This window comes from Geotrypetes seraphini, chromosome 11, assembly GCF_902459505.1.
Source record: "Geotrypetes seraphini chromosome 11, aGeoSer1.1, whole genome shotgun sequence".
Taxonomy (NCBI): domain Eukaryota; kingdom Metazoa; phylum Chordata; class Amphibia; order Gymnophiona; family Dermophiidae; genus Geotrypetes; species Geotrypetes seraphini.
The window spans coordinates 99,268,817-99,292,290 of NC_047094.1; the positions used below are offsets into that span (position 1 = coordinate 99,268,817).

The 23,474-nt window shown below is 41.3% G+C and overlaps 1 protein-coding gene across 2 annotated transcripts in view; it reads right to left on the reverse strand.

Moving 5' to 3' along the window:
* GNAS (GNAS complex locus) overlaps positions 1-23,474 on the reverse strand; it is a 372,370-nt gene that overhangs the window by 69,450 nt on the left and 279,446 nt on the right. For both annotated transcript variants that reach the window (XM_033914905.1, XM_033914906.1), the window contains exon 5: positions 19,359-19,456. In XM_033914905.1, the coding sequence (XP_033770796.1) occupies positions 19,359-19,456 (98 nt within the window). The remainder of the gene's footprint in view (positions 1-19,358; positions 19,457-23,474) is intronic.

Sequence of the window (23,474 nt, forward strand, 5' to 3'; positions counted from 1 at the left end):
TAAAAAAGAGGATATGAAACTTAACATTATAAAAAAATAGGATAAACTGTCGACCATTTTTTAAGGGCTCCGACGGGGGGGGGGGGACCCCCCACACTTTACTTTATACAGATCGCGCCTCTTTTTTATAATCTTTTTTGGGTGGCGGAGGTTAACTTTTTGGCGGGGCTTATCTGGAAAAGATCCAATGCCTCCTTGAGGGCAGCAATCCAGTCAGGTTTTCAAGATTTCCCCATTGAATATGCATGAGATCTATGCGCATGCACTGCTTTCAATGCATATTTAATTGGGGAAATCCTGAAAACCCGACTGGATTGCGGCCCTCAAGGAGGGACTTTAAGATCCCTGCCTTAGGGCTAGAGCCACAAAGCAAACCGATCGGTTTGCGACCCCTTTGCGATCCGATTTCCCTCCCGCCCGATTGACTAACCTCTCCTGCAATCCGCTTCCGATCCACGCACACAAATGAGGGGAACGGCATGCAAAGTAGGCAGGGACCCGATTCGCAAAACAAATTTGGGGACACCGATTGGGCTGGCCGATCAAAAGAAGAAGCGACTGCTGGGGACCAGTCGCACACGTTTCTGCCGACTCTCATGCTCCATTGCCGCTCTGCACTCTGGGCCGATCTTCCAGCCATGCCTAATCTTAGCTGTCAGTCTCAGGGTTTGTTTTTTTTCTGCAAGCAACAAAATGGAAGCCTGTCTAGTCCCGATCTTCCAGCCCTGCTTTCTCCCCTGTGTCCTCTCTGCTCCGAGCCCTGGATCTCTGCCGCCTTCCCTGCAGTGCGAGCCCGCGGGTATAAAGCGGGGCTTTAAACCCGCGGGCTCACACTGCAGGGAAGGCGGCAGAGAGCAGGGCATGACCAACTGATAGTGTCAGTGAAAGGGAAAAGGTTGCTGCTGCCGGGGAAAGCCCTTCCCTGGGAGAGCAGGAGAGTCGGGGCCTAGAAACCCCCCCAAAAAAAGACACAAAAAACGCATGCGCAGACCATCTGCAGGGAAAGCAGATGATCTGCGGATGCATCGGGATCGCACATTAGTGATCCTCCGATAGCCCTCATTTCAATATTTGGCTATTGTGAATTGGCCCCGGATCGGACCCAGAAGTCAAGTTAGTGAATCTATCCCTTAAATCCTAACGCTGAAGCGGTAACATTCATAGTGGAGGAAAGAATTACCAGAGAGAGAGCTGGCACTCAAGCTGCTGTGTGCATGTGTAAAACAAAAATGTAAAAGATGTCTACACCAATAAAGATCTCCAAACCTTATACTGCTTTCACACCTATTGGTCATTCATCTATCAGGCTCTGTTCCTCACTTGCCCTTCCCAGTCCTCCCTTTTAGACTCAATACATGCTTCAAGTTTTATTTTGATTTGATAAATCGCTTATTACTAAGCGAGATACAGCAGGATAAAATAAACATACATTTCGACATACTTTTTAAAATTGACAGTAATGGGTTAGACAGACAAGTTTACAAACTAATTGGTACACAAGGACTGGAGGGGTAAAGTTACAATTCAATGCTTAGAAATAAAAAGACAGAACCATGGAGAAAATATAGGGGAGGGAATAGTACAAACCTAAAAAGGTAAGCACTTTGTCATTTAAGGGAAATTTAAAGATTAAAAGCATCTTTAGAAAGGAAGCTTTTTAGATTTTTTTTTTTTTTTTTTTTTTTTAAATGGCTAAGATCTTTTTCCTCTCTAATGTATTGGGGCAAAGTATTCCAAAGTTGGGGGGCCATCACTGAAAACGTGTCATGTCTTCTAGTACCGATGACTTTCATAAGCATTCTATTGATAAATTGTGGTTCATTGGAAGACAAAGTTTTAAACACTAAGAGTAATATGTATGCTTCACATACAATGTAATCTTTTGCTCATACTGTCCTGACTTGAGGAAAGTGGTTCTGATTTTGGAAGACAATTGTTAAAAAAAAAAATTTAGTCCACTTAAAGTGTCACTTCCTATTTGTCTGGAATAAGCTCTACAGCTCAGGGACTCTTCCTTAGGTATATGTGATGGAGTTGACAGAAATAAGTTGAGGTGCTATAAGAACTCGGGGCTAAGGCACTTTTGAATTCTGTTGAAACATGTAAAAATACATGCTACATGCATGAATTCATTTTTTTTATTTGGGGGATTATGTTAACTTTTGCAGAACTACCACTACCCACTGTAGATCACTACACACTCCTTAAGAAGGCAATGTCTTCTAGATGGGTTAGTTTTGCGCATAACCTAACTCTTATGCTAGGATATGTGGAGTATAGTTTATGGTTTATTTGCTTATAATCCACTTTTTCCAAAGCAACAAAACATACATAATAAAAGCAACATACAATTACAGTTACACAAAACATAACAACATACAATCAATATTCTTTCCACCCTATCAACTTCAATATAGAAGTTACACATTTTCTCCTTTAACCTGCACTATTCTTCTGAATACTTCATATGATAAAAAGTACGGCTTCATCATCATATTTTCTTGCATCCGGATATAAGATGGGATGTTCCATTCCTTAGGCCCCGGGGGCGAGAAATAACCCCCGATCTCATTCTGTCTCTCAAATTTACTCAGCACATTCACAGTAATACCGTGTTTCCCCATGTATAGGCCACCCCTTTGTATAGGCCGCAGGAAATGCAGATGTAGGTTTTAAAACTCTTAGAAAAGCCGTCCTATGTTACTAGCCATGACTTATCTAAGAGTTTAAAAACCTACATGGGCCTATACTTCATCCCCTCCCCCCTTAAATACCTCCCTCACTGGTAATCCTCCAGGACTACCACGCCTGCCTCCTCCACACATGCTGGCTGCTACCTCCAAACACACCAATCAGAAAGGGCGCAGGGCGAGGGTTGAGATCACAAACATCGCTCCTGCCCTGCACAGTGTGTTTGGAGGAGGCAGGTGCGGCCGTCCAGGAAGATTACCGGCGAGGGAGGTATTAAGGGGGGGATGTTCATAGATCTATCAATTACAGAATGTCTTATCTATGCGATTCATTCATTTATTCAATTTTCTATACCTAAACTAAAACCAAACTAAAACTTAGCTTTATATACCGGGTCATCAACCAAAGGAAGCTCGACTCGGTTAACAATAATTTTAAAAAATACTGAAAGAGAAACAACAAGAATTTTAAAGGATTAATGTTTGAAAGTGTTTAGCAAATAGAAAAGTTTTTAAAGATTTGCAGAAGAATTGAAAAGGACTAGGGTTCCTCAAAATTAAGGGGAATTCATTCCATAGTTGACAGAATTTGAAAGCCAAAGATTGGCTAAAGATCTTGACTCCTTTAATTCCTTTTCTGGAAGGAAGGGAGAGTTTGAATTGTTGGATGCGTCTTGCATAGGAAAATCTGTTAACATTCCATAGCAGAGGAAAAAGGGAAATAAAAATACCATATAAGATTTTGATAAGCGATGCAAGCATATTTAAATTGAATCCTGAGATAAACTGGGAGTCAATGAAGACTCAGAAGCAAAGGCTTTGCAGCGGTATTCTGAATCAATTGTAATCTTTGGAGACAGATCTTTGTGATGCTGAAATAAATAGCATTACAATAATCTAACTGGGATAATATAATTGAACCAAAACAGAAAAATGTCATTGATGGAAAAGAGTTCTCCCAGGGGAGCTCAGAATGGTTTTACATTAATTTATTCAGGTACTCATGCATTTTCCCCTGTCTGTCCCAGCGGGCTCAACATCTATCTAATGTACCTGGGCCTATGGGACGATTAAATGACTTGCCCAGGGTCACAAGGAGCAGCGTGGGTTTCAACCCACAACCTCAGGATACTGAGACTATAGTTTCAACCACTGTTAACACACTCTCCCCAGTGGTTATACAAACTAAAAGGGACTCTGCAAAAAGGCCTTAAAATCATTATTGGTCCTAGTCAACTTTTATATACTACAAATGTGAGAGAGAGAAAAGGCCTTTAAGGGCAGGAGTAACCTACTGCAGGAAAACAAGAAAAGTAAACACTTATGAAAGATTAGATTCTTACCTTCACTAATTTTCTTTCTTGTAAATCCACATTCTATTCCTGGACAAGTGGGTTATGTATCCCATCTCGCTAGATCTAATCTAATCTTTAGTCTTATATACCAGGTCATTCCCAGAGGAACTCGAACCAGTTAACAAAACGTAATCTTAAGAACATTGATAAACAATAAGAGAAGAGGGATAATCAGTGAATGTCAACATACAGTTGTCAGCTAAGGAGTTCTATCAGTTATCAGCAAGATATTTTGTAAACAAATACATTTTCAAAATTTTTCTAAAGCAAGTCAGCGAAGAGAGAGTTCTAATAACTGAAGGAAGATCATTCCAGATTTTCACCATAGTAAATGTCAAAGAATGTGAAAGCCTACCTAAAGTTTGAATCCCTTTAATGGAAGGGAATATTAATTTAAATTTATGTATATTCCTTGTAGACTGAGGACGATAAGAATTAAAAGAAAGAGGAAATAGTGGGGAAAAAAATCCCATATAAACTCTTAAAAATCACATTCGCACACTTAAAACTGGAACCTCCAATATATTGGAAGCCAATGCAATGCCCTCAACAATGGGGTAGCATGATCATATTTATTTATACCATAAATAATTTTGGCAGCTATGTTCTGAATAAGTTGTAATCTCTTCAAGTTACCTTTACTTAAACCAATGTAGAGGGAATTGACATAGTCCAGATAAGCCAATATTATAGCCTGAACCAATATAGTAAAATGATGTTGATGGAAAAAACAACGAACTCTCCTTAGCATCCGTAAACTAAAAAAAAAAACATTTTTTGGATATGTTATTAATTTGGTTTGTCATAGAGTGGAATCCAAAACAAATCCCAGGATTCTAGATAAATATTCAATCTTTAGAGAATCACCCGAACTTAATCTTATGGAAGAAGGTAGATTGTGTGTAACAGGACCAAACCATAACAGTTTGGTTTTAGTGGCATTTAATTTCATACACACAAAGGAGGCTCAGTCCTGAAATCTTGAAATGCAAGAATTAATATTGCTCCTGCATTTTATTGACCTAAGCGGTTTACAATGTATCAAACTAAAATGAAATTAGGTACTTGAGAAAAACTACCCTATCTGTCCCGAAGGCTCACAATCTAGGTAAAGTACCTAATAAAAATGTGTAATACATTTCCAAGATCAAAAATCAAAGAAGTAGAAAATAGAAATCATGAAAGAAATTAAAAAATAACATAAACCATAAGTCTCCGAGACGGCTTGATAGTAAGTTCAATCTGCAGAACCAGGTCAACCGACCGCCACCAAAGGACCAGGAACCACACCAATGAAGACCACCACGACACCAGTCACCGGACAGGCCAAGGCGCCGCCGACAGCAGACTCCTGAAGTGAAGTTAAATCTGCTGTTAAATTCGACAATGATGGATCCACTTCAAGTAGGATAAAAATATTGTCACCGTACGTAAAGATTGATTCTGAGATAAATAATTTCAAATATTTCAATGTGGAGAAAATTTCAATGTGGAGAAAATTTATTCTCAGTGTGCACTTGATATGATCGTCGTTTCAAGAAACCACCGAACCAGTTCAAAACTCCTTGATCTAATCCAATATCAAGCAAAAGTTGTATAAGAATATCATGATCCACGACATCAAAAGCTGCCAAAAGATCAAACTGCAGCAACACAGCACAACGGCCATAGACCAAAAAATGTTGAACCTTCGGAAGCTTCATTTACATATTTTTGAACCTTTCCTCTTGCCTCAGGACTGCCCTCTGACTTCCAGTTGTTATAAAAGCAGATAGTCATACCTTACAGGACACAAAAAAAAGAGGGAGGGGTATGGGGATACTCCCCGAGAAACAAGTCTTTTTTTTTTTTTTTTCCCTCTATTTCAATAATTTTATTGAATATTATAAATAATATACAAAAAGCAGTTCAAGTACATAAAGATTGAATAAAAAAAATAGTGATGTATAAACAAGAGAAACCATAATTGCATTCATTTGCATATAACAGACTAGTAAGAAGAATTCAATGTATTTGAAACTGCTAAGAAAAGAAATAGAAAGGATAGATGAAGCAGAGATGATGAAATAAAAGAAAGTAAAATAAAAAAACCGAGAAACAAGTCTAATCTGCTCATTTTCAAAACTGCAAAATAATCATTAACGATCATAACAGTATAAGCATCTTAAAATTCATATAAGAAAAAAAAATGATAAGAAGAAGACATATCCTGCACTAACAGGGTGGGACACAGTAGTCAAAACCCCCCAGGGCAAAGTGCACAATATGATCAGATGGTCAAATAAACAGAAGTCCAACTTACCAGTGCTTACTGAGACAGACATTCGGCAAATCAGCAATTCCCAGGGCAGGTTCTAGGAACAGTGTGTGAATTTACAAAAAAGAAGATTAGTGAAAGTAAGAACCTAATCTTTTGTTCCTCAAATTCAAAATGGGATTGATGAGCCAACTTCCAGAACTGAAGACCTGAAAGTAGAATCCCGCTTTGCTGCAACATCTATCCTGTAAAACTTTGCAAAGGTATGCAAGGAGGAACAAGTGGGAGCTCTAAGTGTCTCTTCAGGGGAAACTGCTGAAGATTCTGCCCATGAGGAAGCAACATCTCGTGTGGAGTGTGCTTTTATTGAAAGAGACAGCTGTTTTCTGGCTCCAACATAGGCGGTTGAAATAGCGATTTTCAAAGTCAGTCTTGTCCTTGCGGGCAGCACCCACAAGCACGAACAGATGATAGGTAAAAACGAAATTAGTTTGTTACCTCTAAGTACTTCAGTAAAAGTCTGCGCAAGTCCAACGATTTCATCACCCTGTCATTCTTGCCTAAAACCAAGGGTTCAAAAGCTGGCAACCGTACCTTCTGGCTGATGTGAAAACTGGAGACCACCTCTGGAAGAAAGGAGGAAACAGTATGCAGGATCAAGAGGAATCTGTAATCTGAAGAAATGGATCTCTGTAGGACAAAGCCTGAAGTTCGGAAACTCTGCGGGCTGATGTAATGGCCTTTAAGAAGACCATTTTGACGGCAAGATCCATCAAAGAAGTTTGGTCCAATGGCTCACAGGAAGACAACAGGAAGGCAGAGGGGAGCCTGAGAAGAGGGGAGGTTCAAAAATATAACCCACATGTCCAGGAATAGAATGGGGCTGTACAAGAACAGACGAATATAAAGTTCAAATGGTCTTTCTTGTGTAAACGATTGTATTACAACTCACTACATGCAAACAGAACTAGAATTAGTTTCCGATTTAAAAAAATAAAAATAAAAATAAATACATAAAATAAGCCAGAACCCTAGACACCCCTCCTTCCCCCAATTTTTTCTGGTATAAATTTAATCAAATTCATTGTATCTGCTTTTACTGGATTCCCAAGCTACACGCATACAAATTAAAGTGCACCGTTTCTGGTCAATGCAGAAAAATCTACAACAATTTATTATTTCTATAGTGTTAGCAGACACACGCAGCACTGCACATTGTACACACCAAGAGATGGTTCTTTCTCAGAAGAGCTTACAATCTAATCAGATCATGTAGGGAATTAGAGGGGGCTGAAGAGGTGGTAAGGGACTACAGAGAATGACAGACAGATATGTTGGTAGGGTTAGGATTTGAACACAGCTTCAAATAAGTAGGCATTCAGCCTGGATTTGAATACCATCAGAGACGGAGCCTGACATAACCAGCCAAGCAGGTTATTTCAGGCATGCAGCACAGTATAGCAGAAGGGACGGAGATGGGAGTAGAGGAGAACAGTACTGACAGGAGGGACTTGTCTGATGAACAGAGTTGTTTTTTTGTTTTTTTTTTGGGGGGGGGGGTAATGAGAAAAGTAGTAAGAAAAAGAAACAGCACATTAAAAATATCTTTTAGCCCGTGAAAAACAACCGAATGTGTAGAAGTTAGGCCCATTCGTGATTGAGCAGGAAAGCTGCCCAGGGACAAAAGATCCAGGGGCTGGAAAGAGGACTAAAATGCAAGCTGAGTTCTGGCAAGGGATAAAAAGACAGGAAGTGCTGCTCTCCTCCAGGGTGTGGACAAAGATACTGATCAACTGGGGGAAGTATGCACCTGCCCTTGGTGCTTAAAATGTTTGGTTTATAGCTCTGACCTCAAGTAATCCTAATCACCCCAAACTGGTATTCTAACAAGAAAGTGCGTTTAATCCAACTAATTCTCCACATTCCAGCTTGCAGGTAAAATAATGGGACATGTTTATAATGAAGTGAGAAGGGCATATTAAGGCCTGTAACGCAAGCCTCCAGGAAAACAGAAGCTAGACTATTCCCCTACTAGTGAAAGTTCCGAAAATACAAAAATACAATTTTGGACAAATTACATGGCAACACTCTGTACACAACTGAACCTTTTCCTTAAAGGCCTGCTTTTGATGTTCTGTGCCGACTTTTCCATAGAACCATCAGAAAATTTCAATTACTGAAAAAATTGCCTATCCAGCCATATACCATTACTAATTAAGAAAGTCAACCTGGATTTCTCTGGACAAGGGTCTGAGCAGAAGCATCTTATATGACCAACGAGTTAACATACTGTAAGTGACAGCAGTTAAAGACCATACGGTCTATCCAGCCTGCCCATCCATATCATTATACTCTCTCTTTCTCACCCTTGTCCCATGCTTTAAGTCTTCCAAGTTTATTTCCAAGTTTCCATCTTCATCACCTCCACATATACACTACCCTTTCTATAGAGAACTCTTTCCCTCAGGTTACCCATGAGTCTTGTCCCCTTTTCATCTTCATCCTATGTTCCTTCATTCCAGACACTTGCTTCCTGTGCATTAATGCCCAAGAGGTATTTAAATATCGGTCCCATCTCCCCTCTCATCTTTCTTCCAAAGACAGACCATCAAGTTTGCTGTAGAAAATGACACGGTGACAAAATTCATCACCATTCTCATCCCCGTGGATAACCGCGGGAAACCATCTCCAAATCATTCTTTAAGGAGAAAGGGAATCAGAGTATGAATGGGCACAGCCACTGACCCTCAAGCTCTGCATTGAAGATTGCTGGTGTAGAAGGACTGAGGTTGAGAGAGACACTAGAGAATGACAGTTTCTGGTATCCAGAGCAGATATTGTGATGTCATAATGCCTCAATTCCACCAATGCCTAAGAGCCAACCTCATCAGTGATGTCACAATGGCTTCATTATCCTAAGAATTAGAGTATGAATGGGCTCAGCCATTGACCCTCAAGCCTTGCACTGAAGAATGCTGTGGTGGAAGGAATGAGGTTGAGATAGACACTAAAGAATGACAAAGGATTGTTTCCCGCAGTTATTCGCAGCGACGGGAAGGGTGATGAATTTTGTCACCGTGTTATTCTCTAGTTTTCCTGAAACTTGCACCTGCCATACTGTGGCAGGTGACTTTTCCCATGCTTGTGTTGTCGAGGTTGTACCTTCCAGACCAGGTATATGTATCTGATAAAGTAACCAAAATGAATCAACATGTTTTCTCCGACCTCTACCAGTGTCCACATGCCCACGTATGTTTCAAGACATGTCATGGAACTGTAACCTTAATATTACCTATTTAAGTTATTTCTATAGCTAGCAGGCCCTCCTGGTTCAGGTCAATGGTTAAAATGGTTGTCATTCCACAGCAGATACTGAGACACCAGTCATAGTCTTATCATCTGTTGGCTTTCTAAGACTAAGTCTTAAGCATTTAAATTTGATGAAACTTTCACCAGACTTCTCAGAAAGTGAAAACTGAACCAACTCTCGACTCTAAAAACTTTTAAACTAAAAAAGATCCACTCATCTATATAATATCAATATTCCAAATCCCACTACTCTATGGAATAACCAGGTCTTATTTTCTCCAGCCTTACATAGATTTTGATTTTACTTATCAAGGTCTCTTATTTAGCCAATTAATTTGCTTTATGACAGCTCCGCTGCTCGTCTATATCCAACACATGAACACCTGTTAAAGAGTTACTTCAAATATACAATACTAGTCTTTAAGCCTATTACATTAACAGGTGCTAGAATAGATGTGTGTGTCTGTCTTTCTTTCTGTCTCTCTCTTTCCTTGGCTGTTCACCACCACCCCTTGCCTGCTCCCCCTGTCCAGCAGCAGCCATTCTCCCTTCATTTTACGTCTCCCCTGTCCAACAGCACCTCTTCCCTGCTCCCTGTCCAGCAGCACCTCTTCCCTGCTCCCCTGTCCCTTTTCCCTGCTCCCCCTGTCCAGCAGCACCTCTTCTCTGCTCCCCCTGTCCAGCAGCACCTGTTTCCTGCTCCCCCTGTCCAGCAGAACTCCTTACTTGCTCCTCCTGTCCCTTTTCCCTGCTCCCCCTGTCCAGCATGCGGCTTCCTTGTCGTTTGCGTCTGCCCCCTCTTCTTTAAAGCTGCCTACTGAAGGGAACCTCGCAGGCCGCTCTGTACCTCAGAGGGAACGTGCTACCAAGGTGCAGAGTGGCCTGTGAGGTTCGCTACAGCCGGCCGCGATCCTCAGTAGGCTGCTTTGAAGAGGAGCAGCGCCATCAGCAGCAGTTGGTGAGTGAGGGCGGAAGGGGAGAGTCGCCGGCATGTTCCCTGCTTCTGTGTTCCAAAATGGAATTCGGCACGGAGCCAGCGGTCAGAAAACCCTAAGTGCGCATGCGCACTTAGGGTTTTATTATAGAGGATAGATGCTAGCCTGTACATAATCTGATGTTTATTACACCTTTTCTAATGCCAGTTTTCCTTCAATCTTTTCAACAGCTGGTTGGTGGTTTGATCAATGCTCTCATCCTGAAAACATACAGCAAGCCCTGTATTAGCTGTAGTAAGGAGACCCGATAAGGCAAATTCACATTTATTGATTAGAATTTACCAACCACCTTTTGCAGCAAGAATAAGTCCAACATAAGCAACAGACAATTACTGTGGTACAAATAAATTTCAGATTAGTACAAAAACTGATTAAGCATTGAATGGGAATTGTCCTACAAGACTTGTCCTACAAGACTGCTGCACATTTGCTTTGAACATCAGAAAATTATCCACAGACTTTGGCTACTTTTTCATTTTCTTTAACCACTGTCTAACTGTACTCGCCTCCAATAGCAAAATTTGTCAGCATGGCGATGTTCTATACCCAAAAAAAATTCCACAGGCTCAGTCTTGGAAACTATTCTGGAATTCCTCTGCTTGCCTCTCTTTATTTATTCATTCATTCAATTTTCTATACCGTTCTCCCAGGGAAGCTCAAAACATAAGAAATGCCGCTGCTGGGTCAGATCAGTGGCCCATCGTGCCCAGCAGTCCACTCACGCGGTGGCTCTCTGGTCAAAGACCAGCACCCTAACTGAGACTAGCCCTACCTGTGTGCATTCCAGTTCAGCAGGAACTTGTCTAATTTTGTCTTGAATCCCTGGAGGGTGTTTTCCCCTATGACAGACTCCAGAAGAGCGTTCCAGCTCTCCACCACTCTCTGGGTGAAGAATAACTTCCTTACATTCGTACGGAATCTATCCCCTTTCAACTTTAGAGAGTGCCCTCTCATTCTCCCTACCTTGGAGAGGGTGAACAACCTGTCCTTATCTACTAAGTCTATTCCCTTCAGTACATGAATGTATTCAGGTACTCAAGCATTATTCCCCGTCTGTCCCGGTGGGCTCACAATTTTATTTAATGTACCTGCGGCGATGAGGGGGATTAAGTGACTTGCCCAGGGTCACAAGGAGCAGTGTGGGTTTGAACCCACCACCTCAGGGTGCCGAGGCTATAGCTTTAACCACTGCCCACACATTCCCAGCAGCTATCTCCCAATCCACTTACTTCATCATGCACAAATCCTATTGGACTCCCAATAAAATGGCCAAAATCTTAAACAATGATTCCCTCAACAAATGCTGGTCTTGTTCCACATCCTTAGGCACTTTGCCACACATTCTTTTCCATTGCCCTAACGGACATAGGTTTTGGTGCTCTGTATGGAACAGTATCTTCACTCTTTGACGCTTAGTTTACCATAACTTATAAAACTATAATCCAGATAATCGATCTGCCTGTCTCTTAACTACAAGCTCTTTGACCTAATGATTGCTTTAGCATCTCACCACATGGCACGCTGCTGGAAAGACAACTCACTCTTGAACCTATCAGAATGGTGGAATCACTTGCGTTCCATAAGAAAGTATGAAGAAATAATAGCTTCTAAACTTAACAGTCATTATCTCTTTTCTAAATTCTGGGCTCCCTTAGACAAATTTTGTAACAGTTAATATTAAAACACCTTGATATAACATTTCTTACAGCTTTTGTAATCACTGTTTTTGCAGTTGTTCAGGTTTCACTTCATATGTAACTTATTTGAAAAAAATCAATAAAGATACAGTATTTGAAAAAAATAAATAAATACAAATTTAGCTAGGTATATTTTAATGCCCCATGTTTATCTTAAAAGGAAAAAAATCTCTGAAATTTGGAAATTACTACTGTGACAGAAACTCATTTTTGTTTGCGAGTCATACAGGGCCCTTGACTGACAGAATTTTCTTATAAATCAGATTATTTTTAAACCAAAACTAATGGTACAGAAAACTTTGAATACATTAACAGATGAACAAGCATTTTTAATTATTTAAAAATTTATAGACCACTCTTATAATTCTAGGCAGTTTCTAACATAACATGCACAATAAGACCATATAAAACAAATTTAACATAACTACAAAAAAATACAAAAAGATGAATCATAAAATAAACAAACTTCAGTCAAACAAATTATTCATAGCAGCAGTTACTCTAAATAACTGCCTAAATCTCCTCAGTTCACCATGGGACTCAGTTATGTACTGATAAAGGAATTTCTGATCATCAGTTATTCTTTTTCCTAGAACAAAAACTATTACCCTGTATGGGGGCAACAGTTCAGTACAGAGATATTTGTTTTCACACTTCTTTCAGGATTGTTTCACGAAGTCAAGAGAGATTGATATTTTCATTTCGCAATGGTTCCCCCTCCCCCCAGGAGGGAGATGGCGAGAACTGTTACCTCCAAAAGCAATGAGGTCTCGATTCTAAGGATTACACCACCACTCGGTTCTCCTTTAGATACTTTTCCATTATAAGTCTCATGGTCAGTCCGTATTTGCCAAGAAAAAGAATTAGAGGTTTATCAGATTACTGATCACCAATTACTTAGAGGACACCCAAAAATCTAGTTATCAAAACCTTCCTCATCCTCTGCTGGCCACTAGTTATAATAAATACTTCATCTTTCAGGCAATCAAGTACATATCTCACGTGTACATTATGATGCTAATTTTAAAACTTTTTTTCATGGGTACAACAGATTTACAGCATAAAGGGACTTTAAATACAAATGTTCATGCCTTAAGTACACACAATGAAAATTAAGGATTTGTGTTAGCATTTTGTAGGTTAAAAACAGATTCTTTAGTCCTATTAGCCCAGGCACCTAGTTAAAAAAAAAATTACCCTCAAGAAATCAGACATTTTCTTATTATGGACTCACCGTTTCCCAAACAGGTATAAGCCCTTTATAAAATACTCAATACTCTACCCTTTCTAGTACTGACAGTGAGGTCACTCTGCTCTATTGTACTATTGTCATAGTGGCTTTGTGATGTCATCACTTGGAAAACAGCTCTATTTAATCCTGTCTGATTGGCTGGAGGAGTTGTTAAACTAGGTTTTTATCCATAAAAGCATCTTTTGCTGACTTTTTTTTAACAGATGCATATTTCTTTTATCATTGTTTTATGCTTGTGTGAACTTAACTTTGCTAAGATTCACCCATGCACTCACACTGTCTTGAGACTAAGCCTTTGACACCAGAAACACATTTCTAATGGTCATAGAACTGTTATGGAGTTTGTTTTTGGAATTTTGAATCAACGCTAAAACCATTAGTAAATTTATAGACAACAAAAAAATAATAATAAATTTCTTTAAGAAGAAACAACAACATCAGAATTGCTGTACTGGGAAAGGCCAAAAGGTCCATCAAGCCCAATATCCTGTTTCCAACAGTGACCAACCTAGCTAGATCCCAAGTAGTAAAACAGATTTTATGCTGCTTATCCTAGGAATAAGCAGTGGGTTTCCCCAAGCCATCTCAATAATGGCCTATGGACTTCTATTTTAGAAAATTATCTAAACCTTTTTAAACTCCGCTAAGCTAACTGATTTCACCACATTCCAGAGTTTTAATTACAAGTTATGTGAAGAATATTTTCTCCGGTTTGTTTAAATCTACTACTTAGTAGCTTTATCACATGCTCCCTAATCCCAGTATTTTTAGAAAGAGTAAACAAGCGATTCACATGTACCCTTTCCACTCCACTCAGTATTTTATAGATCTCTATCATATCACCTCTGAGCTGTCATCTCCATATAACTCTATGCCTCCACTGATTTGATCTACCTTATCACTACAATATAGCTTGTACCCCTGTATGACAGTGTCCCACTGGTTATCTTCCTTCCACCAGGTCTCAGAGATGCCTATTACATAGTAAATGGAAATAGAGATCTGGATGGTCCATCCAGTCTGCCCAACATTCACACTCCTTATACAGTGTTCCCCTGGTCATTCGCAGTCAGCGGTTCGTGGTTCCAATCATTCGCATTATTTTCCAACTGTGAACTGCTGACCAGGAGAGGACAGCTGGAGAGGCAGGAGCGAGCAGCTGGAGCACCGGCGAGTGAAGGAAATCACTTGCTGTATGCTCCGACCACCTCTTCCTGTACTAAAGTCGGGCCTTACTAAACAGGATCTGCTTTGACACGCAGCTCCTGATTGGTAAGGCCCGACTTTAGTGCAGGAAGAGGCAAGTTGGAGCATACAGTGAGTGTTTTCCTTCACTTGCCGGCACTCCGGCTGCTCTCTCCTGCCTCTCCCGCTGCCCTCTCCAGTCTCCCCCACGAAAAACCGTATTTGCGGTTTTTCAAGATTCGCAGGGGTTCCTGGAACGGAACCCCTGCGGATATCGGGGGGTTCTGTACATTCACGTTTAGATTGTCTTTTCTTTAATATTTCTGGGCAAGAGACCATAGAAATCTGCTTCGTATCATTATTAGGTTTCCACTACTGGAGTTGCCATTGAAGCTCACTCCAGACTATCCTAACCATCCTGTTTCTTGTTACTGAAGCTTTCATCAAAACCCTCCCCAGTCTATCCTAAACCAAATCACCATATATAGAAGACAGACTGTGCAAGACTGCCCAGTACTGGCCTTACACTACTCATTTTACACTATTCATTTTCTACTATTTTACACTATTCATTTTCTAATTTGAGATCGTCTATGTTCATCCCACACTTTTTTGAATTCCATCACCGTTTTCATCGCCATCACCTGCCTCCCTTGGGAGAGCATTCCAGGCATCCAGCACCCTTCTGCATGCAAAAGAATTTCCTAGCATTACTCCTAAGTCTGCTATCCTGCAACCTCAAGTCATGCCCTCTAGGTTTTACCATTTTCCTTTTTCATTTAGTGCAATATGTTCCAACTCTCCTATCTTATTTCTTAGGCTTCTGGCATTTGCATACACACATTTCAAACAATGTTTGTCATATCTATTTACAAGTTGCTCAGCAGTCGGCATGGATAATTTGCAATCTTTAAAATCAGCCTGCTCTTTATTTAAGGAAACCTGGTCTACTATGGCCTGTATTGCAATCTCACTATCGGGATGCTCTGTCTTTCCTTTTATGATGATATCATTTAAAGATATTTTGACCCGAACCATGCTCTTTTGAGCGACTGTCGGCCTTCCCCCAGTTTCTAGTTTAAAAGCTGCTCTCTCTCCTTTTTAAATGTCGATGCCAGCAGCCTGGTTCTACCCTGGTTAAGGTGGAGACCATCTTTGCAGAACAGGCTCCCCCTTCCCCAGTATGTTACCCAGTTCCTAACAAATCTATAACCCTCCCTCCTGCACCATCGCCTCTGTCCATACATTGAGACTCTGGAGCTCTGCCTGTCTCTTGGGTACTGCACATGGAACAGGGAGCATTTCTGAAATGCTACCCTAAAGGTCCTGAATTTTAACTTCCCACCTAAGAGCCTACATTTGGCTTCCAAAACCTCCCTATCACATTTCCCTATGTCATTGGTACCCACATGTACCAAGACAGCAGGTTCCTCCCCAGCACTGTCTAAAATATTATCTAGGTGATGCGTGAGGTCCGTGACTGCCACCTTTGCAGTGGACAATTGCTCAAATACATATTTTTCAATGATAAGAAATATAAATCTTAAAACAAAATCTAGAGAAAAACAGAACATTCTTTCTAGTATTAAGATGTTAACCCAACTATTCTCACTTTACACTCATAACTGAAATTTCCTCTCCCCTCTTATAAAACAACGTTTGTGAAGATGTAAACAGTGCCTATAGTTCAGCTCTTCTTCAAATAATATTTACCATATTTTATTTTAGCTTTTAAAAATATTTCTTTGTTAAGCCCCCCCCCCCCCTTCCCCGTTTGCTTGCACAGGAAAACTAAAGGATTTCTGTGATTCACTGAATCTTTTGGTTAAAAAGCTCAGATGCATGGGTGGGTTTGGAACTACTTCTGGCTCAGAACTCTTAACTGTCTAGGCTACAAATATCAAACGTGGGCCTCAAAGAATGCCAACAATGTGCGTGGACAATCTGAACAGGGAAAGCAATCGGCTAAATGAAGTCAACATTAGGTACAACATTATGCTCCAGAACTGGTTTCAAAACCCACTGTATGAGAGACTCTTACACACAATTTGAAAATATCAGACGGGGTTTTAACTCACTCCCCAGACTGGCAAAAGTCCTACCTTCAGACACTGGATCACATCCTTGTCATCTCCTCAGTGCACATCTCTAATCCCCCCCCCCCCTTATCTATCTTCAGCAGCATCACAGAATAAGTCATTCGACAATCATAACCAGTAGCGCCATTCTTCTAGGCCTGGGCATCTAGGATGGTGCCATTCTAACTGCCAAACTCATCCATGGTGGCAAGGGGTGGGGAGAGTGATTCAAGGCGTAGTTAAGGGGTGGAAGGAGTGAGGGGTATCAAAAGCTTAAATCCGTTATTAGGGGTACAGTCAACTTAACACTTAGCATACATCTTGCTTCATGACTGTTTGAAACAGAGATAATCATAAGAACATAAGAATAGCCTTACTGGATCAGACCAATGGTCCATCAAGCCCAGTAGCCCGTTCCCACGGTGGCTAATCCAGGTCACCAGTACCTGGCCAAAACCCATCTCATGTGCGCTGCTATAAACCGACACCTGCACAATCAGCTGCACATGGCTGCGACAAACACCAACGAAAGAGAGCCTCGGAATAAACAGAACTACGACTGCTGTACTGAAACCCAACGAGGAGAACAAGTGCGAGCATGAAATCGCACCGCTACTGCCATGCTGAAACCAAGCGTGTGCATACAAAGGGCGGGACAGTCCTGGCTCCCTCAACGGATTTCTAGTCATAAAACTTAACCTCAATAAAATATCCATTCCTTAAATGTACGTTGACCAAACCCACAGTACTAAGACTCCCAAACAGAACCTGAAGTTCAAACAGTACTCACAAGCTTGTTGTTAGGGTCGGTTGAAGCCAGTAAGAGCAGGTTGTGCAGCACTAACAGGGCAGAATGTAATAACTGTGGTCTCCTTTTTTTTTTTTTAAACAGAGAAGAGAAAGAAGAAAAAAAAAAATTGAGACCCAGTCAGACCCTCTAGTAATGGAGGAAGGGTAAGGCAGGGACCTGGGGGGGCCCAGGTATAACCCCTAACGCCAGCACCGTTCAGCCGGACACCCCTGTCTCACTGAAGAGAAACCTCAACAGGAGAAAATAATTTTCCAGTCACAGCTAGTTGAATAGCGACCATCACCTGCTGGGAGATAGAGCATACTGAAGATACAGGAGGAGTGCCAGCCAATAGGACCACCTGTTAATCAGTTTCTCTATCTCTGCCTGCTGGTAGATGTGTGCTATCCCATTGGTCTCTGGATTCATCTGCTGCTATTGCTAAGGAAATGTTGATTCTTTTGTTTAGGAGCTACAAATTGATCTGGTTTTTTTGACAGAAAGACTTCACATTAGCTGCCCTTAGTTTGTATGGACAAAGTCACAGAATAAAAGAAAGCACTGTAAAATACTAAAATAAGAATTTTTTATCTTTAGTAACTGAATTTGTTTCTGTTTTCCCCTCTAAATAATTTTGCAGAAATTCTCTCGGTGTTCTCACAATGTAAACTTGGCATTCTCCCCCCACCAAGAAAGCAGTTCACACACAAGGGCAGAGGTAATATAATTGGAAAGTTTAACTGACCCTTTTTCCTGAGAGTATATGTATTACAAGGACATTGAATCCCATATATCATTCCAACATCAAGAGGCACATACAGCGATGTCCACATTTATAGTGTCCCTTGGTTACATGCACACTTGCTTCCACTTCCGTGGAATATCACCCAAAAATAAATAAATAAGGTATGTAATCAAAATGAAGTTTGGGGGAAGGGGGAAGAGGAAGAACTATTATTTAGCCATTTAAGCTAATACTCTGCTAAATGGGGGAAGCCACTGCTTGCCCTGGATCGGTAATATGGAATACTGCTACTCCTTGGACTTTGGCCAGACTCTAGTGACCTGGATTGGCCATCATGAGAACGGGTTACTGGTCTGACCCAGTAAGGCTATTCTTATGTTCTTATCTCAGGGCAGAAAGCAGGGACCTCTCTTACATCAAACTCTTCTGAATGCAGCTTTCTATAAACTGATACCAGAAAGTACATTTTCAGTGTGAAAGCCTGCATTAAACAGAATTTATACTTCCTAAAAGGAATAAAAGCACAGAGGTTCACTGCACATCAAACAAACAGTAATTTACCTACTTCTCTTTGGCAAGCAAACTTATGTTCAAATGAACCTAAAGCAAAGCAATTGTAGAAACCTTGTTTTTGATCCAAGGATCACAATTACAACATTCTGCAAACTCAGAACCACAACTAGTCAATCTGAAAATAACCACAGCTTTTCAAACTGTTTACAAACCATGAGGGACAATACTGTTTACTGCCAATGTCAGAAAATGGCAATCTGACGGGTAATTCGGGCTTTCCAAAGAATGTAATCCAGATTCATAGTCAAATGGGAAGTTTAAACTGAATCCTTTAGCCATGCAGAAACGAATGCTTCCACAGCATACAAGTGGGGTAGGCAGAGGTTTGTATTGTGATATAACAGACTTCTCTCACACACAGGTGACAAGGAATTTGTCTCACCAACACCCGGCCCCGTTCACTTGTTCAGAGCATAAAACAATGTCACTTACTACTGTGCACAGTCAATCAGCTGATACTCATTGGACCTCTCATAACAGGCTTTCACACCTTCATCGTGCCAAAGCGTTTTTGTATTTTCATAGAACTCCTAAAAGAGAAAGGAAAAAAAAAAAAAATCAAAATTAAAGAAAAGGTAAGAAAGAACAGTAACAAAAAAATGAACACTTAGAAATGTGCTGAAATATTCCATCTCCTTCAGAAAACCAATCCACTGAATTTCCAAGGCACTGGAAATGGAATCCAAGGATAAGGTGGGATGTCCTATTTGCTTACTGATCTATACCTGTTGTAAGGGTCTTATGGGAGGTGGGGATTGGGTGGAAGCAGGAATTTCTCTTTTTTTTTTTTTTTAAACCGTTTGGACATTTGAATGTCAGCCTGAAAAGTTAAAATACTTTTCCAAACTATATTTTATATTTCTACAGGAGTGGACAGCTTTATGCTACGCAGACATGATAGGTAAGCACATTTACCCCCTCTTTTACAAAGGTGCGCTATGCTTTTTAGCGCTTGCTAAATGCTAACACGTGCATGTTATCCTATGGACGCTTTAGCGCATGCATTGATTTAGCACGCACTAAAACGCTTAACGCACCTTTGCAAAAGAGGGCCTCAGTTTCATGATGGATATCTTCAGACCCTTTCTACTTAATAAATAAAAACAAACAAAAAAAATAAAACAGACCAACCAACTGTGTGAGGTTCTTTTACTCCAGGCATCTACCACCATTTGCATGAAACAGTATTTCCTGCTGCTTTTAAGTTCCACAATATCTCCCCATTTTTTAAAGTTATTTTTATATATTAATCTCTGTCAAAATATTTTAAAATCTATTATCACTCATCCTTCTTGTCCTCCAGAGCAGCAGCATAGCCACAGGGGGGCTTTGCTCCCCCCCCCAATCTGCAGTACCTACTAAATAGCTGACAGGGATGCCAAAGCACCACCAGTCAAAGAAATCTGCTGCTGAGTCTCTTCCCTTCCTCCTCTCGTTGCTGCAGGAAACATGAAGTTGGCGGCATACCTCCAGCCACCAATGCAAGGACTTCCAGTGCATGCTCAATTCACGCAAGAACTGGGCATGCATTGGAGTCCTTGCACTGCAATCTTCTGTTTTCTGCAGTAGTAAGGGAAGGAAGGGAGTGACTTGGCAGCAAATTTCTTTGTGTGGTAGGGGTCTCAGCATCCCACCTATCCAAGTATTTTTAATGTACCAGTGCAGGGGAGGAAGGGAGAAGGAAGAAAGGGAATTAAAAAAAATGGAATTTAAAAAAAATTTTAAAAAAATGGATGGCTAGCTACACCCCTGCTCTAAAGCAATGTTCTTCAACCTTTTTACACCTTTGGACCGGTAGAAATAAAATAATTATTTCGTGGACCGGCAAACTAATAAGACTGAAATTTTTAAAAACCCCATTGCCGCCCCGTCTCCACAAGCTTGGTCCCGTTAACCATCTGATCCCATCTGCACAAGCCTCAAATAGTTATGATTTTATATTGAACATATTTTATTAAAGTATAAAGAGAAACAATATTCTGTACAATTGTCATTTTATAAATATAAATAATACAGGGCAAGGATCAACAAAACCCCCGTCCCCCCTCCCCTTTACATATATCCCCTCTACTATCAAGAAAACTGAATAAGCCGAATTATTATAGAATGCTACACAAATATCATGCTAACAGAATACCACAGTCACACATGGCAGGAATGGTGTTAGGGGAGTGGAACTAGGGCAACTGCCTCCTGGTCAGAGAGAGCCCTAAGCCAGCTGGAAGCTAAAGACGCACTGCCTGGGCTTTGCACTCCCCAGTTATGTCTAACATCAGTTCTAGCAGGATACATATTTTAAATCTGATATATTCTAATCACAAGATAGAAATAAAATTATTTTTTTCTATCTTTTGTCGTCTCTGGTTTCTGCTTTCATTGTCTTTTCACTCTCTTCCATCCAGTGTCTGCCCTCTGTCTCTTCAATCCAGCATCTGCCTCTTCCATCCACTGTCTACCCTCTACCCTTCCCCCTCCCATATGGTATCTGCGTTCTTTCTATGCACCTCTCTCCTATGCCAGATTTAGCATCTTTGTCCCTCTTTCCTTATTTTTCATCTGACCCCCCCTTCCCAGCATCAATCTCTCTCTACTTTGTCATTCCTCTGTCTCTCCCCTTTCCCTCATATGATCTATCCATTCCATCCTGACTCCTTCCCCTCCTCTAATCTCCCTGCCAGCTGTTTCATTCCAATGTTCCTCCTCCCCTGTCCAGCAGTACCTTCTCCCTTTCTTCCTCCCCTTATCCAACAGTAATTCTTGTCCCTTCCCCTTCTCCTCTCTTGTCCAGGAGTACCCCTTCTCCCTTTCCTCCTCCTTTTATCCAACAGTAACTCTCGTCCCTTCCCTTTTCCCCTGTCAGCAGTATCCCCTTCCTTGTCCAGAGTACCCCTTCTCCCTTTCCTCCTCCTCTTATCCAACAGTAACTCTCGTCCCTTTCCTTTCCCTTCTCCCTTGTCAGCAGTAGCCCCTTCCCCTCCCTTGTTCAGGAGCACCCCTACTTCCTTCCCTCTTTAGCAAATGTTTCCTCTATGTAGGCTAGCTGCAGCTCTGTGTGCTTTTAACTTCGGCACACAGCTGCCCCTAAGCAGTATTTTAGCCGCGGTTTCATGAGGCAGCCTCGGGGCCTTTGGTAGGCCGGCCATGTTTCAATGATGCGATGTGGGCCAGCCTACCAAAGGCCCCGAGGCTGCCTCATGAAACCGCGCTAAAATACTGCTTAGGGGCAGCTGTGTGCTGAAGTTAAAAGCACACAGAGCTGCCGCTGCTTGTCTGGGGGTGCGGAGACATATGCGGCAGGAGTCAGTGGTGGAAGGCAGGAGTGCCGGCATAGCGACGGCAACAGGAAGTTGCACGTCAGCTGACGCCGGCACCTTTTGCTGCGGCGGAGACCCGAATCCTTCGCGGACTGGCAAGATTTTTTTGCGGACCGACACCGGTCTGCGGACCGGCTGTTGAAGAACTGTGCTCTAGAGTATACGTATTCACATCTTTTCTTGGCTTTACTCTAAAATATAATTGACCTCTCCCTATTCAATATACTAAGTCCCTCTAAACTTTCTCTTTACTAAGTCCTTCTACTTTAGTTGGAGTTCCTTCTATATCTATTCCTGTAAACCGTGTCGAGCTCTACTTCTGTGGAGATGATGCGGTATACAAACTTAAGGTTTAGTTTAGATTAGTTTAGTTTCTCACAGGCTTTTTGGTAAAAACCCTGTACACTTTTTGTCACTTTCATCTGAGCCATTTCAGCTTCAATCTGTCCTCATCCCCAGATTTTGGAGATTTTTTAAAAATCATACTTTGCCATAGGAATGAAGAGGGAGTTTTAAAAAGTTTAATTTTTGTTCCAGGCTGCAGTACTCATAAATCAACAACCATACCCAAGGGCATAAACCTATATGGGACAGACCCAGAACATCCCTCTCGCCCCCACCCTCCAACTGGGTCAGTCCCATTGGACTGGAAAACAGCCGACGTCATTCCGCTCCACAAAAAGGGTTGCAGGTCAGAGACTGCAAATTACAGACCGGTCAGTCTCACATCAATAATGTGTAAACTTATGGAAACATTGATTAAACACAAATTAGATACGATTCTAAACGACGGGGGGGCTGAGGGATCCCCACCAGCACGGATTTACAAAGAGAAGGTCCTGCCAATCCAATCTAATTTGCTTCTTTGACTGGGTAACAAAAAAGTTAGATAAGGGAGAGTCCCTGGATGTTGTGTATTTGGACTTCAGTAAGGCTTTTGATAGTGTCCCACATCGTAGGTTATTGAACAAGATGAGTTCGTTGGGATTAGGAGAAACATTGACTGCATGGGTTAAAGACTGGCTCAGTGGCAGACTTCAAAGGGTTGTGGTAAATGGTACTCCCTCCGAAACGTCGGAAGTGATCAGTGGAGTGCCGCAGGGCTCAGTCTTGGGTCCAATCCTATTTAATATCTTTGTACAGGACCTGCCTCAGGGACTTCGAGGCAAAATTGTGTTATTTGCCGATGACGCTAAACTGTGCAACGTAGTGGGCAGAGTAACCGTGCCCGACA